General features: G+C 34.4%; 1 protein-coding gene across 1 annotated transcript in view; it reads left to right on the top strand.

The window, feature by feature from the left end:
* Positions 1-23,557, top strand: part of PDE3B (phosphodiesterase 3B) — a 53,119-nt gene extending 29,562 nt beyond the window's left edge. The window contains exons 4-16 of the mRNA XM_070957452.1: positions 133-266; positions 6,628-6,737; positions 8,410-8,614; positions 9,136-9,212; positions 9,895-10,019; positions 10,855-10,992; positions 11,771-11,882; positions 12,591-12,680; positions 13,672-13,865; positions 16,933-17,136; positions 20,730-20,888; positions 21,296-21,530; positions 22,455-23,557. Of these exons, the coding sequence (XP_070813553.1) occupies positions 133-266; positions 6,628-6,737; positions 8,410-8,614; positions 9,136-9,212; positions 9,895-10,019; positions 10,855-10,992; positions 11,771-11,882; positions 12,591-12,680; positions 13,672-13,865; positions 16,933-17,136; positions 20,730-20,888; positions 21,296-21,530; positions 22,455-22,660 (1,989 nt within the window). The 3' untranslated portion in view covers positions 22,661-23,557. The remainder of the gene's footprint in view (positions 1-132; positions 267-6,627; positions 6,738-8,409; positions 8,615-9,135; positions 9,213-9,894; positions 10,020-10,854; positions 10,993-11,770; positions 11,883-12,590; positions 12,681-13,671; positions 13,866-16,932; positions 17,137-20,729; positions 20,889-21,295; positions 21,531-22,454) is intronic.
* The last annotated feature ends 1,309 nt before the right edge of the window (positions 23,558-24,866 follow it).

The raw sequence follows: 24,866 nt of genomic DNA, 5'->3' as shown, positions 1-24,866 counted from the left end.
CTGATTTAAATTAAATGATTTAAATTAAATGATGCTAATATCTTTGTGCTGCTGAGAACTACAAAGCATGATTTAAAATAGATTTTTTTTGTGGGAAAAAAGTATAATTTTTCTTAACTTGTTCTTAACTAGGTACTAAGCAGCCGAAACAGCTTACCAACACCACAGTTAAGGCGAAGTTTAGGAAGCTTGCTGCCTATTGATCCAACTTCTAGATGGGAACGTAATAATGGCAAAAGGTCGCACCATGAATATAATCTTTCAAGGTTAGCATATTACCAATATAGATTTCATAGTATTTTTTTACCTACAATAGAAAATATTCAGACATATGTATTGAATTGAATCAATATTGTACAATACAGTTCTCAAATGCTATAAATAATGTAAAATATATATAATTAAATTCATTATTTCATTCATTCAAGATGTTTAAAGTATGGTGTTTTAGGCAGTAATTAATAGCAAACACTAATTCTGAACATCAAGAGTTAAGAAATGAAATTGTAACTAATGATAAGTCATTTCTGTATAATATTTATTGGGCAGTGAAATAAAAAACAGGAATCTAGCACCACTTGAAAGCGTTTAGTCAGTTTCTATCATTCTAGTTTAGGTGATAATTCTCAGAAATAATATAAAAGGGATGAATGCCATCAGGTTGCCTACAGTCTGTTTTGCTCTTATGAGAAGAACCAGTAAATTTTAAATGTCATAGGTGAATTATATTTATTAATAAATGAATTCTTAGGTTTTTAAATTTTTCCCTATAAGTTAGAATGTTGAAGCTAATGCATAAGAAGAGCTACCAAGCAGTTACTAGAACCACAAGAACTTTCAGAGCAGAACTGAAGAAATCCAGATGACCACTAGATGACAGCAAATAATTAAATACCAGTTCAATAATTATCTAGATTTTTGCTGCCCAGATCTGATAGCCTAAAAATGACATTATTGAAAAGCATTACGAATAATAATTTCTCCCTAAGCTTGAGAATCATCTTTTGTTGGTTTTTTAAAAATTGTACTCATATATTTAAATCTCCAGTTTGCATGCTAGTAGTTCTTTTGTGTAAACTGAAAAATAAAACTTAACTGATAAAAGTCAGAGAAAGTAAGTTTTAGAAATGCAGTTTCTAGTACAGAGGTCAAGAAATTGTGATGGAGAGGTCTTTTACTGGGCAGAGTAAGAAACATTTAAGCAAATGTTTAAAAAGAAAGAAAACAGTGAGAACATACACGTAAGCCAGAGCTGTCAAACTCCTGGCCCACGGGCCGGATACGTCACATGCTGGCCACACCCATGCCCAGTTTAGTGAAGGGGGGAAAAGTCCTGATACATCACGTGATGCTGCCGTGACGACACGAGTTTGACACCCCTGACATAAGCAGTAGTGAATGACCAATATAGAAGCTGTAAGAATCTAATTAATTGATCAGTCATGAAAAAGCTGAAGGATAATGGAAGCCAAAATGCATAGGCGAGAGAAAGTTTATTAACAAATTTTCCACAAATATATTAAATAGATATAATGATGGGTGTCAGAATAGTTACTGAATCATATTATTGATTGGTTCAAATAAACAAGTTTCAGATTTCATTCATCACCAACTGTTTATTATAAGATTTCAATATGTATAAATTAAATTATTAATTTAATTTGTATTATATTTAACACAATTATATATATGATTCAATAAGTTATAACTTTTTTCAAACAGACAAATGAATCAAATGAATCAAAATTATGCAATTTTATGTACGATCTAAAATATATATAAAATACATTGAAAGTTCTCCTCTCTATCTAGACAACAAAACACCAGGCTTCAAAAATCTTCTGAGTTCTGACCATATCTAAATGCTTCATATGTACTTTAAACATTTTAAACAGCAGATGGCATAGTTTTACAACATAGCTGCTATTTTTCTATTCATTTTTAAAGTGAAAATTGTACAACATAAACGTTTCCTTAACTCTTAATTATTCTTTTTGAATAACAGCTCAAGATAGATTCTGATAAAAATACATGCTCAGTGTGTATTAGGGCTAAATTGGCACTTACAGCGTTACACATTAATGTTATAAGAAATAGAATGCATTAGTTAATGGGCACAGAGTTGCACAGAGGACAAGTTAATAAATAAAAGAATGTAATGATAAAATTTTCCAGAAATATGTTCCCCTACATTCCATCTCCTAGTTAAACACATTGTCTGGAGAGCATTTGAAATTTGGACTATTCTTTTTAAGAGGAAACAATTTGTTTAAATATATTAATGAAATACTTATTAGTAGTTCAGGATTTATAAACTGCAGTCATTATTCATCAAAAATATTTCTTTCTTAATAGGCAACAACAAAAGATAAATCAGTATTGTGCAAAGCTGTAACCATTACTTTCAATCGATAATATTAAAAATTTCTTAAATAATCAATATATAATCACTGCCCAGAGCCTCTCTCACCACCTAGAAACCCTCTTTGAAGGAGATGGGCAGCTTAGAAAATACAAACAAATAAACAAACAAATGGTGTTCTTTCCTCCTGAGCAACGAACTTAGAATTAAGAAAAGTGCTATATAGCTAGTCCTCATTTAGCGACTGTCTTGTTTAGCTGCTGTTTGTAGTTATGACAGTGATGGAAAAGAAACTTTACAGCTAATCCTCACATTTACAATCTTTGCAGGTCAGTAAGCAAAGGAAAGCTGAAATAAGATCATAAGCATAGTTATGGTTTCACTTTGCTTTGCTTAATGACCAAGTTACTGGTCCTGACTGAGGTCACTAAACAAGGATTACATGCAGATATTTGAGGTGATGGTTCTCTGTTTCTTTTAAATTATGTTGTGTATTGTAAATTTTATGTTTGCTTCATAGATAAGGCATTGCAATATTAAAAAAAAGTATCACAGACTGAAAGAGCATGACCAAGTGGATCCCTGCTTTTAAATTCCCTCAACAGAGCCTGTGTCTTCAGCATGTGGTTACTTTTTATTAGCTATTGATAATAGTACGTAGTTGCTAGGGAGCATGAAAAGTATATTCTCTTGTACCTATGTCCTATGTTTGGTCTCGCAAGAGATTACTGGAGTAATTAGGCCTATCGTCTGATACAGTACAACTCTTTTTATTATATTTCCAAAATATATTATGTTTCTATGCTATATTTTATAGCACTTAGCTGCATTTCTGTGTGTTTAACCTTTACTATATCTGTTAGTATATAATTATGTATCTGTGCCTGGAGAACTTTATGAATAAGGTACACTTATAATAATTATTAATACTGCTGTGTTGTTCTGATGACTTGCATGAAATGGCAGTAATAATCAGGAAAAATAACTATCCCCAAAAGACCACATCTGCACCTTTTTATTATGGAATATTTTGGAACGGTGGTTAAAATGAAAAGACTATTTCTTTTTCAAATATTTTTCAAAATGTGATATTCTTGTACTATACTACAAATGAGTTACAACTGAATTAGACTAAAGTAGGTTTTATATTAACTCAGTTTGTCCCAGTGAGGTGAGAGACCCAAGGGTGGATTAGTAAATTCTCCTGTCTTCCTTAAAGTGTCAGGCAATTGCAATACTGCCATATTTTGTACGAATAATTTAATTTGTACACCTCTAAATAGATCTCAAATAAAATCACACTGAAAAATACATCAAACAAATATGGCAAAAAAAATCAATTTATATTAATTGGTGTGGTTTCGATGCTAGTATAACTGATAATGGTCATACATTCTACTCACAATTTTAATGTTAATATAGGGATGAATCCCTAGTGGTGCCTCTCCACTCAGTTTCATCAAAGAACTAATGAGCTTAATGAGATTTTTATCTGAGACAGTTGACCATATACCTGGACCTTTGCATTTTAAATAGTGTGTTAATTAGCAATTAATAGCTAAGTTGAGAATAGAGGGAGTCGGTGATTATTGGATCACTTCTCCCAAAATTTCTACTTTATCTTTTAAAGTTAGAGGTGGTAGCACATCTAGAGAGTTGCCATCATATTAGCTCCAATAATGTATAATGTATTGATGGAAACTTAGGCAAGATATGCACAGAATTTAGGAGTCATTAAACACCAATATGTGATTAAGGTGGAATGAAAGAAATGCTAATGCTATAACTCAAATGACTCAAAAGTCACAAGATGTTTTAGAAATTATTGTGGTTTAACTATCTATTGCCCACAGGACTGCCACATAGATTTGTACAATAACCAGCAAATTTTATTTTATCTGGCATTAGATAAGAGCCCTGGTGGCACAGTAATTAAAATGCAGTGCTGTATGCTAACTCTGTTCACAGTCTAGAGTAGGGGTGTCAAACTTGTGGCCCATGGGCCAGATGTGTCACACGCTGGCCATGCCCATCCCCCATTTTAGCGAAGGAGAAAAAAGTCACATGATACCAACGTGACGACACAAGTTTGACACCCCTGTTTAGAGTTCAATTCTGACATGCTTAAGGTTGACTCCGCCTTCCATCCTTCTGAGATCAGTAAAATGAGGAGCCAGACTATTGCTGACTATAAACCTCTCAGAGAGTGCTGTAAATCACTATGGAGTGGTATATAAGTCTAAGTAATATTTCTGTTAGGAGAAAGGTACATTTAAGGTTGCCTATTTTGTTTACAAACTTCATTCTTCTGAGTTCCATTATCAGATTCTGTCTAGCCTCAAATCACTATATAAATTAATTCATAGGCAGAAAAAGTAGAGAGCTATAATAGATGCCTGGCCCCAACTCATCCTTTTAGTCAGACAAAATTACTGTCTTTTTTTTTTTTTTTTTGGTGGATTAATTGATAGTCTGGCCAATTTGATCCTTCAAGAGAAGGAGAACTTTAGGTTAACAGTACTGATTAATCTCAATAGTGAAAATGTTTATCATGACTTCAGCACTCTGGATAGCTGACTCCAATTACTTAGCAGAAAGTCTAACTAGAATCAGTTAAGACTGGGAAGATGCCAGATAATGAACTTGTCTTACCTGAAATAATTAAAGGGAATTGTAACTGGTAGGCCTCCTTGTTGACATCTCTGTTTATATTTATTGATTGAACTGGGAAGATTCCTAAGAAGTGGAATGGAGGTAACCATAAGTCCCCAAAAATAATATCGAAGGCCTAGCTAATTATAGACCTACCAGTCTACTAAATGTTATAAGCAAATTATGTTCAAAGCATCTGAGTAATAAACTCCAGGTTTGGATGGAATCTGAATAAATTTTACAGGACACACACACACACACACACACACACACACACACACACACACACAAATACTGGTTGCCTTAAGTCTTTTCCAAGTTAAAACTGTGTCTCAACTATTGTTTAAAAACTATATTGGGAAGAATGCTTGTTAAACTTTAAATTTCTAAGATCTATATGAGGTCTATATTTGCCTTACCCAAAGATGCAGTTAATACCCTGACCACCCCACCCCCACCTCCCATTTTAAAATATTTCTCTGGGTGACTCACAATAACAGTAAATCCCCAAACAATAAAACATAAAACACAACCAAACTCCACACCTTAGTCACCCCCATGAGATGCTTCATCTACACCCCAAAACATCCTTGCTGTACTCCAGCAACTTTTGAAAGCTGAAACAATGTCATAGAGCAAAAGTTTAGGACTTGTAGGTTATCAGCAATTATTATGTGAACCTTAGAATATAATCTGCCAAGCATACACTTCTGCAGAGACTTGAGTGATATTAAGTTCCAATTGGAAGTATCAGGTAGTACAAGGAAGCAGCACCTAGGTGACAAAAGTTTTTTGGGAAGCGGCCAGTTATCTGTCCATATTTACCATTCCCAAGTTAAGGAACACTTTTTTCTGGGCTAAGTATAATATTTTGCCTTTGGCACTATAACAGAGAAGAGAGGATATTTTGTGACCCTTATTGGAAACGTATGTGCCCATGAAGAATTGGGCATATTGAAACAATGTCTTATTTTACATTTGTGGGGACATATACAAACATAGCTTACTCTTGCTTCATCAGTATCCTGGAAGAACAATTATCTAAACTTCATTTCTATATGAGCCTTGCTTTTTTCAGACTGCAAAGCCTCTATAGCCCAAACTATAGCAAAATACTGCGTAGCAGCAGTGAAAATGAGGCATCAACTAATATAACCTCTCCCATAATCAGAACTTTTAGTTTGTTAGCCAGCATGATGTTATTGTAGGAGAAAGACTGGTGGTGCCAGGGTAAGGAGTATAAAGAGGGATCAGTCTTATGTAGCCACAAATTAAGTCCAAACCCCTTTGATTGCCATTGACCATTATCTCAGTATAATCAGGTACTGACCATTAGTTGATTCCTTTTAGCAATAAATCAGTTAATTTGAACTTTCATATGTGGACCTGGTCTTTTGCACCTGAGAATCATTCAGTGTTTTGTTTTAGGGTTCTTTTTACTATTTTACTACTATTTGTTTTATTTTACTATCTTTACTATTCAATATCCCTGCCTTTGGCTGTAATCATTGATAGGTGTCTTACATTTAATTGCAATTTTAAAATGTACTTTCCTGTATTTTAGTTTAATAAAAATAAGAGGAGAAAGATTTTTTTTCCTGTTTTTCAATTAGCCAAGGATCTTATCCAAATGGGCCTGTTGTTGGCACAAACCTGTTGACAATTCCGAAACAAAGATCATCTTCAGTGACCTCAGCAAACAATACAGGTTCTAGGCGAGCCGGTAAGAATGTAACAATTATTTGTAAGTTGTCTATAGGGATGTCTATAGAATGATAACGGTTTATTTTGAAAACAGTACACTTATGCAACTTAAAATTATAAATTGCTTAGATTATTTTAATTAAAATATTTTGTTGCTTGCTCAAGTAATAAAATACATATTTTGCAGAATGATAAAGGATGTTTTTATTGTTCTGTTTGCTACCAAAGTTAAGGCTGTGCGTTGCTTATTGTGTATGTAGCTAAAATAAAATGGCTGATGGGACCTGTAGAATGCCCACCTGCTGGATTGAATTGGAGGGGTAGAAATCACTAGGAAAGGACATTCCCTTAGGTAACCCATCCCCAAGCTAAGAAGGGCTTTAAAGGTGATAACCAGCAAGTTCAATTGCCCCCAGAAACACACTGGGAACCAACACAGTTCACAAAACAGTGGTGTTACAATCATGTGTGGCAGTAAAGATTCCCCCTTTAATAAACATTATGCCAATTTTGCCTAAGTGAAATATGTTACAGATTTTTTATATTTAAGTAGTCCTTGGCTTTTGACCCCAATTGAACCCAAAATTCCCATTGCTAAGCAAGGCAGTTGTTGAGTTGTTCCTCATTTTATGATCACTGCAGTTGATAAGTTAAGCAAATCTTGCTTCCTCTATGACTTTGCTTGTTTGAAGCTGGCTGGGAAGGTTACAAATAGCAATTACATGACTCCAGGACAGTGCAATTGTCATAAATACTTCCAGTTGCCAAGCGCCCAAATTTTGATTACATGACCATGGGGATCCTGCAAAGGTTGTAAGTGTGAAAATGGTCATAAGTCATTTTTTTCAGTACTGTTTTAACTTCAAATGGTCAGTAAGCAAATGGTTGCAAGTCGGGGACTACCTGTACTTGCAAATATTTACAAAGCAGTCCAGAGGCTTGTCCTTGAGAGCAAGCTTTTCAGGCTGCAAATATTGCTGGCTGAAATTTTGCTAGGCCTTTTAATATTTGAACAGTGTTTAAATCTTCAGTATAGTTCCAGTTCCTCCCTCTGTCCCTCTTTAGCTCTGGGACATTCTGAAAGGCTATAGGACAAAGTGTGAAATCTCTGTGTGTGAATCCATAGATAAATAAATTAAGAATTACATATAAGTAACCAGATACAGTTCAAAAATTTCAGGCCTCGATTGTCTTCAGACAGAGATAACAAGTGCTGTAGGATACACATCATACTCACATTGTGTGCATGTGTGTATTTATGCATATGGATGGTGTTGGCTGGTATTAATAAAAACACAAATATGAATTAACATGAAACGAATTCTAACAATAATGTATAAGTAGAACTACTTTTTTTTTTGCAAAAGAACTCATAATTCTTAATAGATCTGGGATACTCTTGTGGAAAATTAAATTAAAACTAGTTAATTAAAAGTTCACTACATGAAAAGTATAAAAGCAGAAATCACAATATATTGAAAATCAGTAGCTAGCATTTTTTAATATTTAGGTAGCATATGGAGAGAATGCATTTCTAAAAATAAAGATCTTGACTCAGTAGAAGTATATCAAAAGAGAGGTTCCAAACAACCTTTCTAGACAGAAGTTCCAGATTTTACCTACAACCTGTTGAACCAGTGCTATTCTTCTAACATTTTATTTCTTTGGTTTCTCGTTCATCTCCCCTTTAGGAATTTCTCAGAATCTAAGTCCTGGCATTTCACCCAGTAATGGATTTCTCTCCAGTGGGTACCACCGATCACCTGCGGAATTTCCTGATACAGCTGATTTCTTTACTAAACCTAGTATTACTGTACATAAATCTCTGGGAAGCCCATTTAATTTTTCAGATTGTCAACAACAAGTTAGAACCTCTTCGTGTTATACTTGTAATAGGTAATGATCTATTTTTGTATAAGCAGTTAGCATGTATAATATCTTTATTTGATAGAGTGTGTCATCTTGGGGTATGTGTCCCCCCTGCTACTTTTTTAAGTTAAATAATAACTTGTTTGCTATGGAATGCAGTTGCAATTTTTTTAAAAAAAAATGGTTTATACAATATTGGCTGCTTTTATTTGAACTTAAGTAACCTTTCTCTAATGATGATTCTTTGTGTTGGCATCAGCCTTTATTTTTTTATGCATTTCTCTCTTCTCCAATATCCTAAAAATGTGTGAGACAGTATCTGGAAAAAATTCTCTAAAAATATTTGGTCCTCTATGTTCCCTTGAAGCCCTTTTCTTCTTGAATGCAGCTAAAACGATATTGGTGTATGTCCAAATTGGAGTTGCAGCAGTGATATTCTTACAAAGTTTTAATATCTCTTCATTGATACAATATTTAAGAAAAATTCAGAAAAATGTGAATACAAACTGAAAATGACATTTCTGTTTTTTTTTTTTATCTTCTGTAAGTTGCAGACGACAAGTATTCAACTCAGCTGCAAACTCATTATTTGAATCTGTAGCAGAATGTCAAAGTCAAAAACCAGGTAGGATTATTGTCCATGTGAACATTTAACATCCTTTGTTAAATAGTTCGCAAACTATTTCTTTGAGAAAATGAATTTATGAAAAACACTTCAGGTGATCCACATTTATGAATTTCAATCTCAGATACAGTTTTTTCCATCCAGAACTGTGTGAAGTGGAAAACATGAGCAGAGTTCGCTTGTGTAGAAAATGGGAATGTTTTCCCCATCCTCCACTCCCCAAAACATAGTAGTGAAATGTTGGTCTTGCAAACACAGTAGGAGGTGATACTAGAAGATGAAGAATTATTTAGTTATTATTTTTTAAATTAAATCTGACAGGTATAAAGCATCGAACATAGTAACAACAAAAGAATCATAGTGACAGATAAAATCCCACAAGCGACTTAATACCCATCCTAACTCAAGGCTTGGGAAACCAGTCAACCTTTCAGCAATTTCTTAAACATCGTCAGGGTGGGAGCCATACGGATCTGAAACGCTATTTTTTAAAAAGATATTTTAGTATTTATTTAAAGATTTGAATATTTTGTTTTAAAAATCTTAGAGCAATCTATAGTAGTTACAATGTTTTTCAAACGTTAGTATGTTTTATAAAGTCATATAATGGGATTCAGTTTAGGAAATCATGTTTTTGAACAAATTTGTTTGATTAAATTACTAACGTGTACTTGTTTTTAAGGTGAAGATGGAAACAGCGAAGTTTCAAAAGTCCCCAGCCATCTTGCAGAGAAACTGCACTGTGAATTGGGAGAAACAAAAAATCCCTGTTGTCAAATGGATCAAACTAAGAATTTTCAGTCTGATGCAAGTATATTATTTCAGGCATACCTTGATAGTTTGATTTCTGGTTTTAATAAGATGTTTGATATTTTATTGTAAAAAAACTACTTCTATACTTCACCTATTTACCTGTTATTATAATATTATTTATACTGAATTTTATTTTCTTTGGTTTTTGTTTGAATAGATCTTGAGGTTTTCAAAATATCAGAATCAAAAAAAGATGCAAATATATAGATACAAAAATATTAAAACACATTTTACATATATTTCTTTGCCTTACGTATTATTTTGCCTCACAATATAACTGCAATAACATTCTGACTCTCTGAGCATCTTTGTTTTTACACAAAGAAACCCAGTGTCCTGATATAATTGTCTTGGATGGTGTATGGTTTTTTGCAGATTGTTAGTGATTCCAAATGTTGAATTATAAGTGCTGCTAACAAAAAAGATCCGCTTATATCTGTACCAATTGTTTCAGCAAAGCCCAGATTGAGATTTACAGTATATACATACATGCATGCATACATGGATATATACATATTGATTTTAAATTGGGAGAAGAAAGTACCTCAGATTGTGAATCTTAAAAAAAAATGCTATGAAGACTGAACATATTTTTTTAACTAAAATATCTCGGAAGATGCTGCATATTTATTTACAGTAATTACATCAGAACAGCCAAATAATCTTAATTTATATTAAGAATCAAATACATACAAATGTCCCTTTACTCTGTGTAACCATAATAGTACCTATTTGAATTCTGATTAACAGAGCTTGATTTTATGATAACAAAAGATGTTTGTTTTCAACTTCCTGTACTTATTTAGTCTTACTATTTTTTCTGTCACAGATTGAGAAGAATTCTTCTTTAGAAAAGATGTTAATAGAAAACCATAATTCATTAATGGAGGAAATGAACAGTTGGAATTTTCAAATATTTGATCTTGTTCAAAAAATGGGAGATAAATCTAGAAGAATCCTTAGTCAGGTTTGTTGCTACTATAGAAATTCTGTTTATTTTATTTGAATATTTCTAACCATACACATATGAGCATTTTGAAAGCTGTTCTCTCTGTATAAATACATACAGACATTGATATAAATATAAGTAGCATATTTGCAAACAAACGTATCTGTTTTCCAGACTGAACCATGTTTTTCCTCAAATAGCTCATGTGAATGGGAGGAAGTGAGAATAGATAAGAATAAAAGAAGCTGTTGAAAACTGTTATTAGCATAGGGTAGAAATGACTACTTACAGCTGGTCTTATAAATCTTTCTGCTTTTTCTGCTGTATATATTTTATGTGTATTTAGAGAGAATAATTAATGTATACACTTATGGATCAGTTGATTTTGTAAATCAATTAAGTTAATCAATCAAGAATATATCATCTGAGATACATCTAAAATTTGCTCTTTTTGTATATAAATACGCATATACATATATAGATGTGATTTGTACAGATTTAACAGGTAGGAAAAAATCTCAAGGATTGGTTAGCAAATTTATGTTATATTAGCATTAAATATTAATTGGATTTTGACAAAAACCATTAATAGTTTCAATGCTATAATTTAAGGTGATTCCTTATCTTCTGTTAAGCCCCATTTCGACACCCTTATTATTACATATTCTTCAGGCTGAGGTGGACTGTCAGAAAGAGGCACGGGGGGGGGGGGGGAAACAAACATCCATTCTCAAAGAATCTTTTAAAAATGAAATGTTTTTCATAGTGTTTTCATATGTGTCTATTATGTGTTTAGGTTGCATTTACATTGTTTCAAGACACTGGTTTATTTGAAATTTTCAAAATTCCAATTCAACCTTTCATGAACTACTTTCAAGCACTAGAAAATGGTTATCGAGACATTCCCTGTGAGTAATAGTTGACAAAATTAGGCTAATTTATTAATCTGAGACTTCCTTTGAGTTTTATTAGATTATATTTGTAAGGAACTATTGTAACTTAGTAGTATATTATTTCTGTTTCTTTTATTTTTTTCTTAATCTTACTAATTATGTAATAATAATAGATTTTTTTAAAAAAATAAGAAGAAAAATAGATAAAACCAAATATGTGTAAGGCTTTGCTAATCTAAAAAAATATTAAGGAGAGATAGGAATTAAATTCTCATTGAGCTTAGCATCTGAAGTCTAGTTGAGTCATGGCAACTAGACTTCTTCTCTTTTTGGTTTGCAATGTTTTTCTGCTTATCCAAGTAGCTTCTTCAGACTGAAAAGCAGCAAAACATTTCAAGAAAAAAAAAAAGAAGTCCAGTTCCCATGACTCAACTTCCAGACAATTCTACCTGGATGAATCTTCATTGACACATTGAGCCTAGTGAAAAATCTTATTGAATCCCCGTGCAATTAAGCTGTGGATTTGAAATTCTGGTGGTCTATTAACTGATGAAGAACTGCCATGCAAATTGTTTAAGGCGAGGGGGGAATACAGTTATCGTCTGTGAGGCCCTTTTTCTTGAATTAGAATTCTATCTTTGCCTCTGTCTTGTGTTTCTTTGGGTTATTGAGTCTTCATATGTAACGGCAAGTTTACATTTAATAAAAACTGTATTATTTTAGATCACAATAGAATACATGCAACAGATGTTCTTCATGCTGTATGGTATCTGACAACGAGACCAATTCCCGGATTTCAGCAAATAGACAGGGGTAAGTCTGTAGTGTTATTCCACAAGAAGGCTGTGATAGAATAAAACAAATATACCTGAAGTAAATATACACTTGTCTGAAGATTGCCTGCTTGAAACGAAATTTAGTGGCATATATAAACAATCAGATTTTAGGAAACTGATTGGATAATTGCTGACAGACTTTACTTCTTAGCCAAGTAAACTGTTTTCATTTGGAACCCTTCTCCTGAATAAAGCCTATATTTTACTGCAGTGGTCAGCATGATTGGTCAGCATGTTTCCAGCAACTAAAATACATTAGAGTGATACTTCTTTATTTAATTATTAAAGTAAACACCTCAGACTAAAGATACTTGAAGTCTTTAATTTAATTAGAGCTTTTTAAAATTATTCCACTGGAAAAATGAAATAGTATTCAACAACCTGTTTCAATTAATATATGCCTCTTTAGTACATTCTGTTATTTTTAGCATCGTGTGAATTGGATGAATTCTTTAATATTATTTAAAGTGAACTGTGATGCTAAGGTATATATTTTTTAATTTATATCACTTGTGCCATCCCCCATTTGTGCTGGAAAGTTTGTCTCACTAACTCAGAGGTTGGTGTAATTTACAGGATTTTTAAGAAAAGTTCAGCAGAATCAAAAATTCTACTCTAATAGAGTCCTGATTGAGGAAATATTTAATTGGATCCAGCCGAGTGAGATCTATAGATTGCTTGATATCAAGGGTGGGTTCTACTTACCTTTACTACCGGTTCGCAATAGGGCCGTGCGTGCTCTTTGGCTTCGCTCGTGCACGTGCGCACTCTTCTGCGCATGCGCAGAAGCGTTCTGATGACATCAAAGTCAGTGGGCAGAGCCTCCTGCCAGTTTTACTACTGGTTCTATAGAACCGGTGCAAACCGGGGGCAACCCACCACTGCTTGATATGCTGAAAATGTTTATAAAAATACTGAATATTCTTAAAATGTTATTTTTATTTTTATTATTATTATTTTGGATACAGAAAGTGATATTTCAGTGGGCCAGGTTGCCTATGTTTCCTCCAAAAGCTGTCCTGTTGTAGATGAAAACTATGGATATTTAGCATCAAATATTCCAGCCTTAGAATTAATGGCTTTATATGTAGCAGCAGCCATGCATGATTTTGATCATCCTGGTCGGACAAACGCTTTTCTGGTAGCAACAAATGCTCCACAGGTAAGATCATTTCCTGTATAATATGCTACCTAATTCAGCTATTAAATTTTAGCATTATATAATCAGATTTCCAGCAATTCTATTATTTTAAGTTTTATACTCGCAGAGCAGTATATTCAGCACCTGTTCAAAGTTATGATGGTACTGAATCAGAGAAACTTGACCAGTCCTTGAAGTTGTGGCCATTGCAACATTCCCAAAGTCACGTGATTACAATTTAGGCACTTGGCAAATAGCTTGTAGTTACGACAATTGCAGTGTCCCACCGTTACATAATCACCATTTGGATCTTCCCTGCTGGCTTCCCACATGCAAAGTCAATGGGGAAGCCAGCAGGAGGTCACAATGCCAGTCCAGAGATGCAGTTAAGCAGCTCAGGAAGAGATATGCTCTGCAGAAGGAGATGGTACAACAGCAGCGGTCCCAACTTTTCCCTGAGGAACAAGACCTCACATCCAATTATTTGTGGAACAGTGTCTCTCTAGAGTTTCTGCATGATGGTTGCCACCCCTCCTCTCCTGCCATGGGTTTACAGCTGAACCCAACCTTAGATGGCCACATTCAGAGCGGGGAAACACCTCCCTCTGCATCCGTCCAAGTGTTGGTAATGCAAGCCAGCTTTGCCTTCTCATCTCTGATGAAATTGTAGATAAAGAGAAATTTATTACTGGCATTTAGCAGTTGCAGCTGGAGACCAAGGCCTCCAAGGGTCTGGTAATCTAGTTTACAAAATGGGATAATGCATTTTGGGATAATGAATTTCAGAAGTCAATTATATGCAGTGTGAAGGGGTTTTGTGGCTGCTGCTATTGTAGTGGTTCTAAATCTCTTTCCCATCAACTTAATTGGATGGTTCCTGGTCCTATAGTTCTGAGAAAATAGGAAAATTTCTTCCTGCCTACTTTCTCCATGCTATGAGTGATTTTATATGCCCTTCTTCAATCACTTTTCCAACTTCAGCAATCCTAGACAGTCTAACTTTTCTTGTAGGAAATGCATTTGAATTTCCTAATCATTTTAATTTCAGCGTGGCAACCAGAAATGTACACAATATTTCAGAGATAGATGGATGTCCATTTTTGTAAGGGCACTGCATTATCACTTGTTTTATTTTCAGTCCCTTTCCTAATGATTCCTATGATGAAATTTGCATTTTTCATAGCTTCTGCACATTCTGGTGACATAGTAATAATCCCATTACCTGGCTAGTTATAGGCAGCTCGGTTCCCATTAGAATATACAGAGGTTAAGGCTCTCCCTACAACGTATATAACATTACATTCACTTGAACTAAACAATTCATTATTTAGCTGACCATCATCTTATTTAATGAAATCATTCTGAAACTCTTTCTGGAAAGTTTTTTTTTAATCAAGCTGATTAATGTGGTATCATCCACAAAATTGCCAGCATGCTGCTTACTTCTAAGTATAAATGTACACTTTTGCGGTGAGTATGCTTTAAATATAATGCCTGTATCACTAATAATTCCCACGACAGTCAGGATGTAATATTGATTTTAAGATGTTAGGAAGGGTACTTTGAAGTGCCGACAAACTGTTTTATCTTAGTCTAATCTATGGAGTTTCTCAGTTATCCAGGTCATTGTTTTCCCAAAGGTGCTTTTTCAGGAGGCAATGGACTTTCTTGTTTTTTTAAAAAAATGTTTCGCTTCTCATCCAAGAAGCTTCTTCAGCTCTGACTGGCTGGTGGGGAATGGAAGGATTTATATTCCTTGCAGACAGCTGGTCATTCTTTTAGAGAGTAATTGAGGCCATTTGGATGTTTATCTGTATCCTCAGGATCACCTGAGTAGTGCAAATGGGTGTGGAGCCTTCTTGGCTACAGGATGTTTTCTGCCCTTTGTCCCTTCACTGTTGAAGACAAGTGTAGGCTCTTGGGGATGAGTCTGTGTTGTCTGCATCGTAAACTGAAGTGCAAATGGTTCTTGTAGTCTGCATTTTTTTCTGGAAATCTGTTCGTACTCCCATACCGTTCAGAGAGTGTTCTCCAAAGTAAAAAACAAGAAAGTCTAGTTGCCTCCTGAAAAAGTATCTTTGAGATCTCATTCTAATCTAAGACCAGAGCCTCAACAATTCTTATATTCAATAATCTTTTGAAAACTTTGAGTCTTTGGAACCATCCAGATTGGCCCTTTGGCCATACAAGGGCAGAATAGGCTTCATTGCATCAATCTCAGCAGGAAATCATCTGATCATCAGGATCATTAAAATGTTCCCATTTCAGATAATTTCTTTGAAGCCCAGGAGCAATTGAAATGAAATTTGTCCTGCTTTATGTATCAAGTTAACTGTCATTGAAGTTTTGAAATCCTGATGTAATCTGATGGCTTTATGTATTTATTTAAAAATACATATAGTCCTCTATCTTATGCAACATAACAATAGTCACTGAGAGTGAGTTGGGTGGCCATATAAATTTCCTTAAATAAATAAATCGATAAACAAAAAGTAAAAACAGTAAAAAAAGCATAAAAACTCCTGGTGTCCTAAAGGCAGCCCACGCTCCACACATCACTAGAGGTAAAGCATCAAAGTTGCTTAACGAGACAGCTATAATTATTGCAGATTGTTCTGTCTCCACAATATAGTTATACACCTGATGGTGCACAACTGACACACCCATGATCACTGTGAATCGGATGCTAAGATAGCCAGATCACAGAAGAGGACTGTAGTTGTTTTAGCCCTTTTTTCACTCTATAATATTGTTTGGTTCTTCTCTTTTTCACCAAAAATCTGTGCTTTGAAGATTTGGCTTTAAGCTTCCCCCTCCCTGCTTCAGCTTTTCCCTCTCTTTTCAAGAAGGTGGAGAAGAATGACTAAGTAGATGCTTCTATGGTTTATTTGAACATGGTTCTTCCTTAAGAATAGAAAACTAAACTTAGTCTATGTTTGCTAGATCCAACTCAGGTGATGTATATCTAATTGTTTAGCATAATATTTCTCATGACCGCTTTATTAAATTTCTCAGTGATAAAATAAATTGGATATTCCGGTTTTGTCAAATGACACTCTGTAAAATATTTGTACTAATTATTTTTCAGGCTGTGTTATACAATGATAGATCAGTTCTAGAAAATCATCATGCAGCCTCTGCATGGAGCCTCTTCTTATCACTACCGGAATACAATTTTCTGTCTAATCTTGACCACGTGCAGTTCAAACGATTTCGATTCTTAGTGATTGAAGCAATCCTTGCAACAGATCTCAAGAAACATTTTGATTTTCTTGCTGAATTTAATTCCAAGGTTTGTTGTTCTACTTAATATTATTTATTCATATTTATAGAAATGTATAGAAATATACAGTGTATATGTATGTTACACAGTTTTAGGCAATATTGTATACTACGTATTTAAATATTTGCTTATTAATTTATGTTATTTACAGTATATAAAGAAAAAGTTTATAAATAAATGAAAAATTCAGAACAAAGATAAATTAATCCAACCAAAATATAACCAAATTGTTCCACACATACATGTAAATGTGCTTAAACTGCATAAAGACCAATAAAATTCACATTTTAACCACATATAAATAGGTTTTGAATGGCTTTTGAATGTGTTACATTAGGGCATGTTGAAAAAGTAATTCCTTATCCGGCTGTCACATACTTTATTTGTTCCTGTATACTTTTACATTGCATTAAGAATCCCATGAACATAGAACCATATAAAACCAGGAACAAAAGTAGTCCTACTGTGGGGTAGAACAAGCCTCATGTATTTAAGTGGTAGTGCAAGAAGGGTTAGGATGGATATCACAACAATTCTTCTGTGGTAATCTTCCCAGTCCATCGGTACTTCCTAGAATGGTACAGATAGTCTTTAATACACTTGCTGTAAAAAGGTTAAATTAGGTCCTTAGTTCTATGTTTTCAAAAATTTCTAAGTCAATTTCCTTCTATAGCCAGCAAACTTTGGCTTCAGTTAAGACTGTGATGATGCCAACTACATTTTCTCCCTCTACATCAGGGGTGGGTTCTACTTACTTTTACTACCAGTTCGCAACAGGAGCATGCACATGTGCATGCGCAGATCGTCAATTATGGCGGGTGGGTGGAGCCTCCCGTCGCTTTTACTACTGGTTCTAAAGAACCGGACAGAACCAGGAGCAACCCACCACTGCTCTACATGTTATTATATGGTGCATTGTTATATGGCCTAGATCATAGATTGTATATTTCACATTATTGTTATTGGGGGAATGATACTCTCCATTGGGAAAGAGCAGTTACAGTTAGTTGAGGAGAGGGTACTAGTGAAATCATACAGTCCTGTTTCTATACAAATTTCTAAGTATGACTGGGAAATTTGTATTTAATTTGTATTTAACAACTCTTTCTAACCCATATCCTAAATTTCTTGGCTATTATATACCAATTCACTTTGACGTGCCAAATTCATAATTACTGATCAAATGTAATGGATTACAAATTTGTTCATCTCTCAAAATAGAAACAAAAAACAAGAATAACTTATAGAAAAGGGAAAAAGCACAAGTTTATTGTGATTTGCTTTTCTAATCTTATAATTCATTTAATCAGGCATATAAATTATAATCTAGAGACAGGATCAGCAGTGATATCAAGGGGAATGAAATTCTGAAGTTACAAATAATGATAATGAAATCTTAATAATACCCATTCACCAAGCAGTTGTTTGGTGTGACAGATATTTATGCACTGGGGATTTGATTAAGATTTTTATTCTGGAAAGAACAGTTGGCCTCAATTCAATTAATCATCAGAAAGATGTTGAACCTCTTAAGAGATTCTTGCTCAGACGAATTCTCTTCACAAGAATTGGCACTTTAATTATTTATAAGCTACGTGGCATAGCAGAGATAATCTCCACTCATTTTGGAGTAATCCAAATTCTAGGCTGTTTAATATATTGCCCTATCTGAGAGCTGGTTTGTTCTTTTATTCTTTTATATACAATAGTGACTGGCTAATTTATTCTGTATAAAATGTGTTAAGCAAATAATATATATCATGCTGGAAGATATGCAGATATATAGATTCTTGATCTATGCATGATATCAGTGAATTCTGTAATAGGGTCACCTGAGTGATAATAGAGAAAACACTGAGATCAGTTTCTTATTGTGATACCTTTGAGGAATTTTAGCTAAGAACTATTAGCAGGATCTGTTTTGTAGTAGATAATTCATGTGTGTTTTATGATTATTTTAAGTTTTTAAGTGAGTTTTGCAGTTTGAGAAATCTAATCTAAATTTTATTGTTAAAAGTCTATGATGAATCAGGGTATCTTTGATTGTATCATAGGATTTGTTTTTAAATGGTGGATTTCATAATTGCTCTGAGTGGAAGTTGGAAATTATGTATATATGTATATTGTAAAGTGTTCAGTTTATTCATTCCATCATGAAATGGAAATCTTGATCCACTGCCTGGAGGTGTGAAGGATTAGCTGGGAAGGAACAAATTCAGAATGAATTGTAGCAAGATAAAAGTGCTGTTTTTGTATAGGCCCTCTGCTAATAGGTTAGTTCCATCTTTAGCTCTTGACAAGGTGGTACTCCATCAGGTTTTCCTAGACTTGTGGCTTCTGCTAGAGCAGCAGGAATAGGAGTCATGGCCAGAAGACACACTGGCCTGTTCCTGCTCGCGCACCAATTACAACCTTTTTTAAGATCAGGAGATTTATTTATTTTTATTTTATTTATTTTATTATTCATATTTCTATGCTGCCCACTCTCCAAGGACTCTGGGCGGCTTACACCAAAGACAGTATACTAAATAGCATATTGCCCCCAACAATCTGGATCCTCATTTTACCCACCTCGGAAGGATGGAAGGATGAGTCAACTTGAGACGGTGAGATTTGATCCGCTGATCTGCTGAACTAGCAGTCAGATGAAGTAGCTGCAGTACTGCAGTCTAACCACTTTGCCACCTCGGCTCCTAGAGATGCTGTCTATAGTGAATCATGACCTTTCATCTCCCAGTTAGACTACTGTAATTTGCTTTACGTGGGACTATTCTTGAACATTACTTGAAACTTACAGCATGAATTAAACATAATCCCTTACTTCCAGACTGATTGAAACCAGTGCCTCAGAATGATACCAGTATTGTGGAGGCAGTATTATTGTTTTGAGTTCTGGGCCCATTTCAATATGTGGGACATTACTTAAAATATCCTTAATAGCTCAGTTTTTGGGGGTGCTCTCCTCCACTGCCCAACTCATACAAGCCAAGTAGTCATATTAAGTATTCTTATTCTGGAAGGAGGTGGCATTTTTTGTTTCTTGAGGTCAAGCAGGCCCTTTCTTTGCTGTTATTCAGGAAATCAATGAAGATTTATGAGTGCGCTATAAGATTCCTTGAAGAGTGGCTGTCAAGTTGGCTAATGTGATGCAGTTATTATTGTCTTATACAAATATTTATACAGGTAACTGAACATAAATAAATTTCAGTGGATTGTGTGTTTTTAATTATTTGCTGAATTCAGTGGGTTTTTTCTGCAAGTATTAAGTGCAAATGCCAGACAGGAACAAAGAGGTGTATCTCAACAGTGAAATTGTTTAAAAATACTTTAGATAGGAAGGCAGGCAAGCAGGCAGACGTTCAATTTACTGCATTCAGTGATACTTAAATCACAAATAAGTGTGAACCCATGCCTCTTTCCTTGGAAGGAAGCCATATGTCTAGGAATTAGTTCAAATTACACATGAATACTGCAGAATATATGAACAAATTAAACTGTCCCTTTATATAAGAAACTCCCAAAATATTTTAATTTTATATATGAAAGCTATGAAGGGATTGAAGAAAATGTTCAATGTATGCCTTTGTCTCCATTCTAAATAGGTAAACATGAATGGACATGGTATTGAATGGAGTAATGAAAGCGATCGACTGTTAATATGTCAGATATGCATCAAGCTTGCAGATATCAATGGTCCAGCCAAAATTAGAGATCTACATCTGAAATGGACAGAGGGAATTATCAATGAATTTTATGAACAGGTAAACTTGTGTAAGCAGAACATATATGAGAAAATAATGCAAATAATCTTGTTTACGGAATGACTATTTGCATAAAATTGAATCTTAAAATGTTTAAGTGTATTCTTTTACAGAGGGATCTAAAATCATGCCAAAAGCTAGAATATAAGTAATAAAAAGCCTGCAAGCTACCTATTCCTCTATTAGACCATTATTTGTGTGAAGATACATTTATCATAGAACTTGTCCATCTTTTATATCCTATTTCATCTGTTTAGAGAGTGTCTAAGTGTAATGCAATTTTAAAAGCAAGATCTAGTTATTTTGGCTCTTTGTAACACTAGGTAAGATTATGGGAAGAAGTCCCCTTTTTTCTTCTAGTTTTCTGTCCAATCTGTCCTAAGTGTTTTGTATGTATAAATTTCCAGGGAGATGAAGAAGCAAACCTGGGGCTACCTATTAGCCCTTTTATGAACCGACATTCTCCTCAACTTGCCAAATTACAAGAATCTTTTATTACCAACATTGTTGGTCCTCTTTGCAATTCTTACGATGCAGCCGGCTTGCTTCCAGGAAGATGGATTGAAAGAGATGAGAGGGAAAGCTCTGAAGATTGTGATGCAGAAGAGGATAGCGAAGACGAAATGGAAGATTTAGGAACAAGTAAGAGTAAATGCTTTTATGGACAATTTTATTTCAGTTATACGTAGTCCTCGGCTTACGAAGACAATTGAGCCCAAATTTTCAGTTGCTAAGTGAGACATTTGTTAAGTGAATTTTCCCTCATGTTACAACATTTCTACGCCTGAGTGGAGGCTAATGCCTCCTTCTAAGGCAGCATTTAACATCCAGCTGCCTGTAATTACTGCGAGTTAATTCTTACCAGGCTCAAGGTCGACTCAGCCTTCCATCCTTTCTAAGGTGGGTAAAATGAGGAGCCGGTTTGTGGGGGCAATAAGCTGACTTTGTATAAAATATACAAAAGTATGAAGGCTATTGCTTAACGCATTGTAAACCGCCCTGAGTCTCCGGAGAAGGGTGGCATATAAAAATTAAAAAAAAAAAATGTTAAGTGAATCACTGCAGTTCTTAAGTTAGTGACATGGTTGTTAAGTGAATCTGGTTTCTTCATTGACTTTGCTTGTCCAAAGGATCACAAAAAATGATCACATGATCCTAGGACACTGCAACCATCATAAATATGAATCTGTTGCCAAGAAACTGAATTTTGATCACGTGACCATGAAGATGCTGCAATGGTCGGAAGTGTGAAAAATGATCATAAATCACTTTTTACAGTGCCATTGTAACCTTGAACAAAGTCACTAAATGATCTGTTCTCGAGGTCTACCTGTACTTTCATAAAAGAAGATATTGCAATAGAATGTCACCATTATACATTATCTAGGAAGCTTGCTTATTTCTTAATATTTTCTCCTGTAACTTCCAAATGATACCTGACCTCTTTTTTCTCCTCTCCCCCCCCCCCTTTTCTTTAAAACAGGACATAAATTGAACATATGGTTTATTTTCTAAAAATGTGTTATTTATTTGAAGTGAGTTTGAAAAAAATGTTTTCTTTTGCAGAATTACAAAGAAGAAAAAACGGACAGCAAATATTTAGTCAACTAATATACCATTTGAACGAAAACCATAAAATGTGGAAGAAAATAATTGAAGAAGAGGAACTAAATAAACCAGAAGAAAATGAACATTCAGAAAAAAACTCCTTATGTCAAACAGATGAGATTCAGGTCATTGAGGAAGCAGATGAAGAAGACGAACGACATTAAGAACAAGAAAAAACACTTTAAAAAGACTTCATAACAGTGTTCCAGACTGCTGCAAGAATATATTTTTACCCATAAAACTGGCTGTCAACTGACAGACCTGAGAGAAGTATGAAAAATAGTATACTGAATAATGTGAAAGGATACTTATTTCTTCAGCATTATCACACTTCTATGCACTTTTGCCACATGGGAATAAAAAGAAAATTCATAGACTTACTGAACATAGTACTGCATTCCATGATGAGAAGATTTTATGTCCAGCTTGGACTTCATGTATCTTGTTTTGCTGCCTTCATAAAAGTAACTTCTTAATATCAAAAGGGAATTAACAGTTTGGAGAAAAATCAATCCGAAATATCCAAGTTAAAAGGACATTCTGTTTTGCCCTTGAGAAAGGCCTATAATGTTTTAGACTTGGTATTTTGTTTCTAATGCGAACCTTAAAATCACTGTGCCTGTCAATAAGCAGTTCCCATAAATTTAATTTGCAAGAGTTTGATTGCAAGAGTTTAATTTGTAAGAGTTTGAAGTTATTGAATTGATTTAACCATTAGATGGCTGCAACCAGAATTGTCAGGTCCTTATGGTTAAAACTGAATTTCCTCTGCATCTGTTTGATGCTTTTGTTTTTACTGTGGCAAATAGCCTGCTATTTTATTTTTCTAAAAATGTACAGGTTTCCAATGTGTATTCAGGGTAATTTGCTAAATATACCCCTGTTGCCTTTTTTCCCTCATTGTTCTGTAAAAGAACATACAAGCTATTTAACTATTTTAATAATTACAGGATTTTATTCTTCTAGTCAATGTTATAAATACATTCCACTCTTTCTCAGGATTCATGTTTAAAAACATGGCACGGCAGATTTTATATTTACAGACTTATGCTAATGCTAGATGGTCATTAAAAATTGACTTTTGCTCTGTATATAATCTTCATAAAAATTAAAAGATGGTTTTGTATAAATGTTCTAAACTCAGTTTTAGTCACAGGGTATCCAACGTATCAGAAATATTATTGAATAAATTTTAATAGGAAAAGCTTGAAAGAAACATTACTATATTCTCATAAAATCAGTTACCCTGATCTATTTTATGTTAACTGAGTTTCAATTTCACTTTTTATAAAATATCTATTTGTACCTGGATGTGGCAGATAGATCAGTGGTGGGATTCAAGTAATTTAACAACTGGTTCTCTGCCCTAATGATTTCTTCCAACAACAAGTTTGCCAAACTGCTCAGAAAGTTTACAACCGGTTCTCCCAAAGTGGCACAAACTGGCTGAATCCCACCACTGAGATAGATCTATTGCTGTTCCGGAATTGTATTCTTAATTGCAGCCAAACTGTTTTATTTCTTCTGGGGCCAATAAGTAATTAACAATTACTTTTTTCTTTTCTTTAAGGGGAGTAATATTTGATGGCTCATAATATTCTCCCCACATCACCACCCAATATTACAGGGGAACCAGGTGATCAGTGCTAGTTTGAGATCACTTTATGTTTCCAAGGAAAATTTGTGAGATACACAATTATGTGAAGTCTTGATACTTAATAGAAGTATCTATTATCTTAAAAGTATTCTATTAGTGTGCACTAATAGAATGCACACACAATAACGTTACATAAGCAAGATAGGAGAGGCAATCTGATATAGTAGTTAGGGCTTAAGATAGAAAGTGAAACACCATGAGTTCTAGTCCCACTTAGTCACAAATCCAGCTGTGTGACTTTTGATCAGTGAGCCACTCTCAGCCCTAGAAAAGAAACAGTGGAAAACCACTTCTGAAAATCTTGCTAAGAAAACTGCAGGGTTTTGTCAGGCAATCTCCAAGAGTTAACAGTGTCTTGAAAGCACCAAGAAAAAAAAAGAGGTAGGCAATATCCCTCAATTACTGGATTTATGTAATGATATAGAGATCTACGTATCTATGATACAGAGATACATGTATCTGAGAGGAAAAAATAGAGTTGCCTATGCCTTTTCTCCCACCTGACCAGTTTAAGGACTCCCTCAATGAAGAAAAATGCTGAGTACTGGTGGGAATGGGCTAGTGTAGGGCTGTCAAACTTGTGACCTGAGGGGCTGGATGCGTCAAGTGCTGGCCATGGCCACGCCCAGTTTAGCAAAGGAGAGAAAAGTCATGAAACATCACATGACACCACTGTGACAACACATGTTTGACTCCTGGGCTACTGCCTTGGA

This window comes from Pituophis catenifer, unplaced genomic scaffold (genome assembly GCF_029215685.1).
Source record: "Pituophis catenifer annectens isolate HBS135680 unplaced genomic scaffold, rPitCat1.0.hap2 SCAF_1, whole genome shotgun sequence".
Lineage (NCBI taxonomy): Eukaryota > Metazoa > Chordata > Lepidosauria > Squamata > Colubridae > Pituophis > Pituophis catenifer.
Note: the sequence above shows the minus strand (reverse complement) of the source record. Positions and strands in the feature narration are given on the sequence as shown.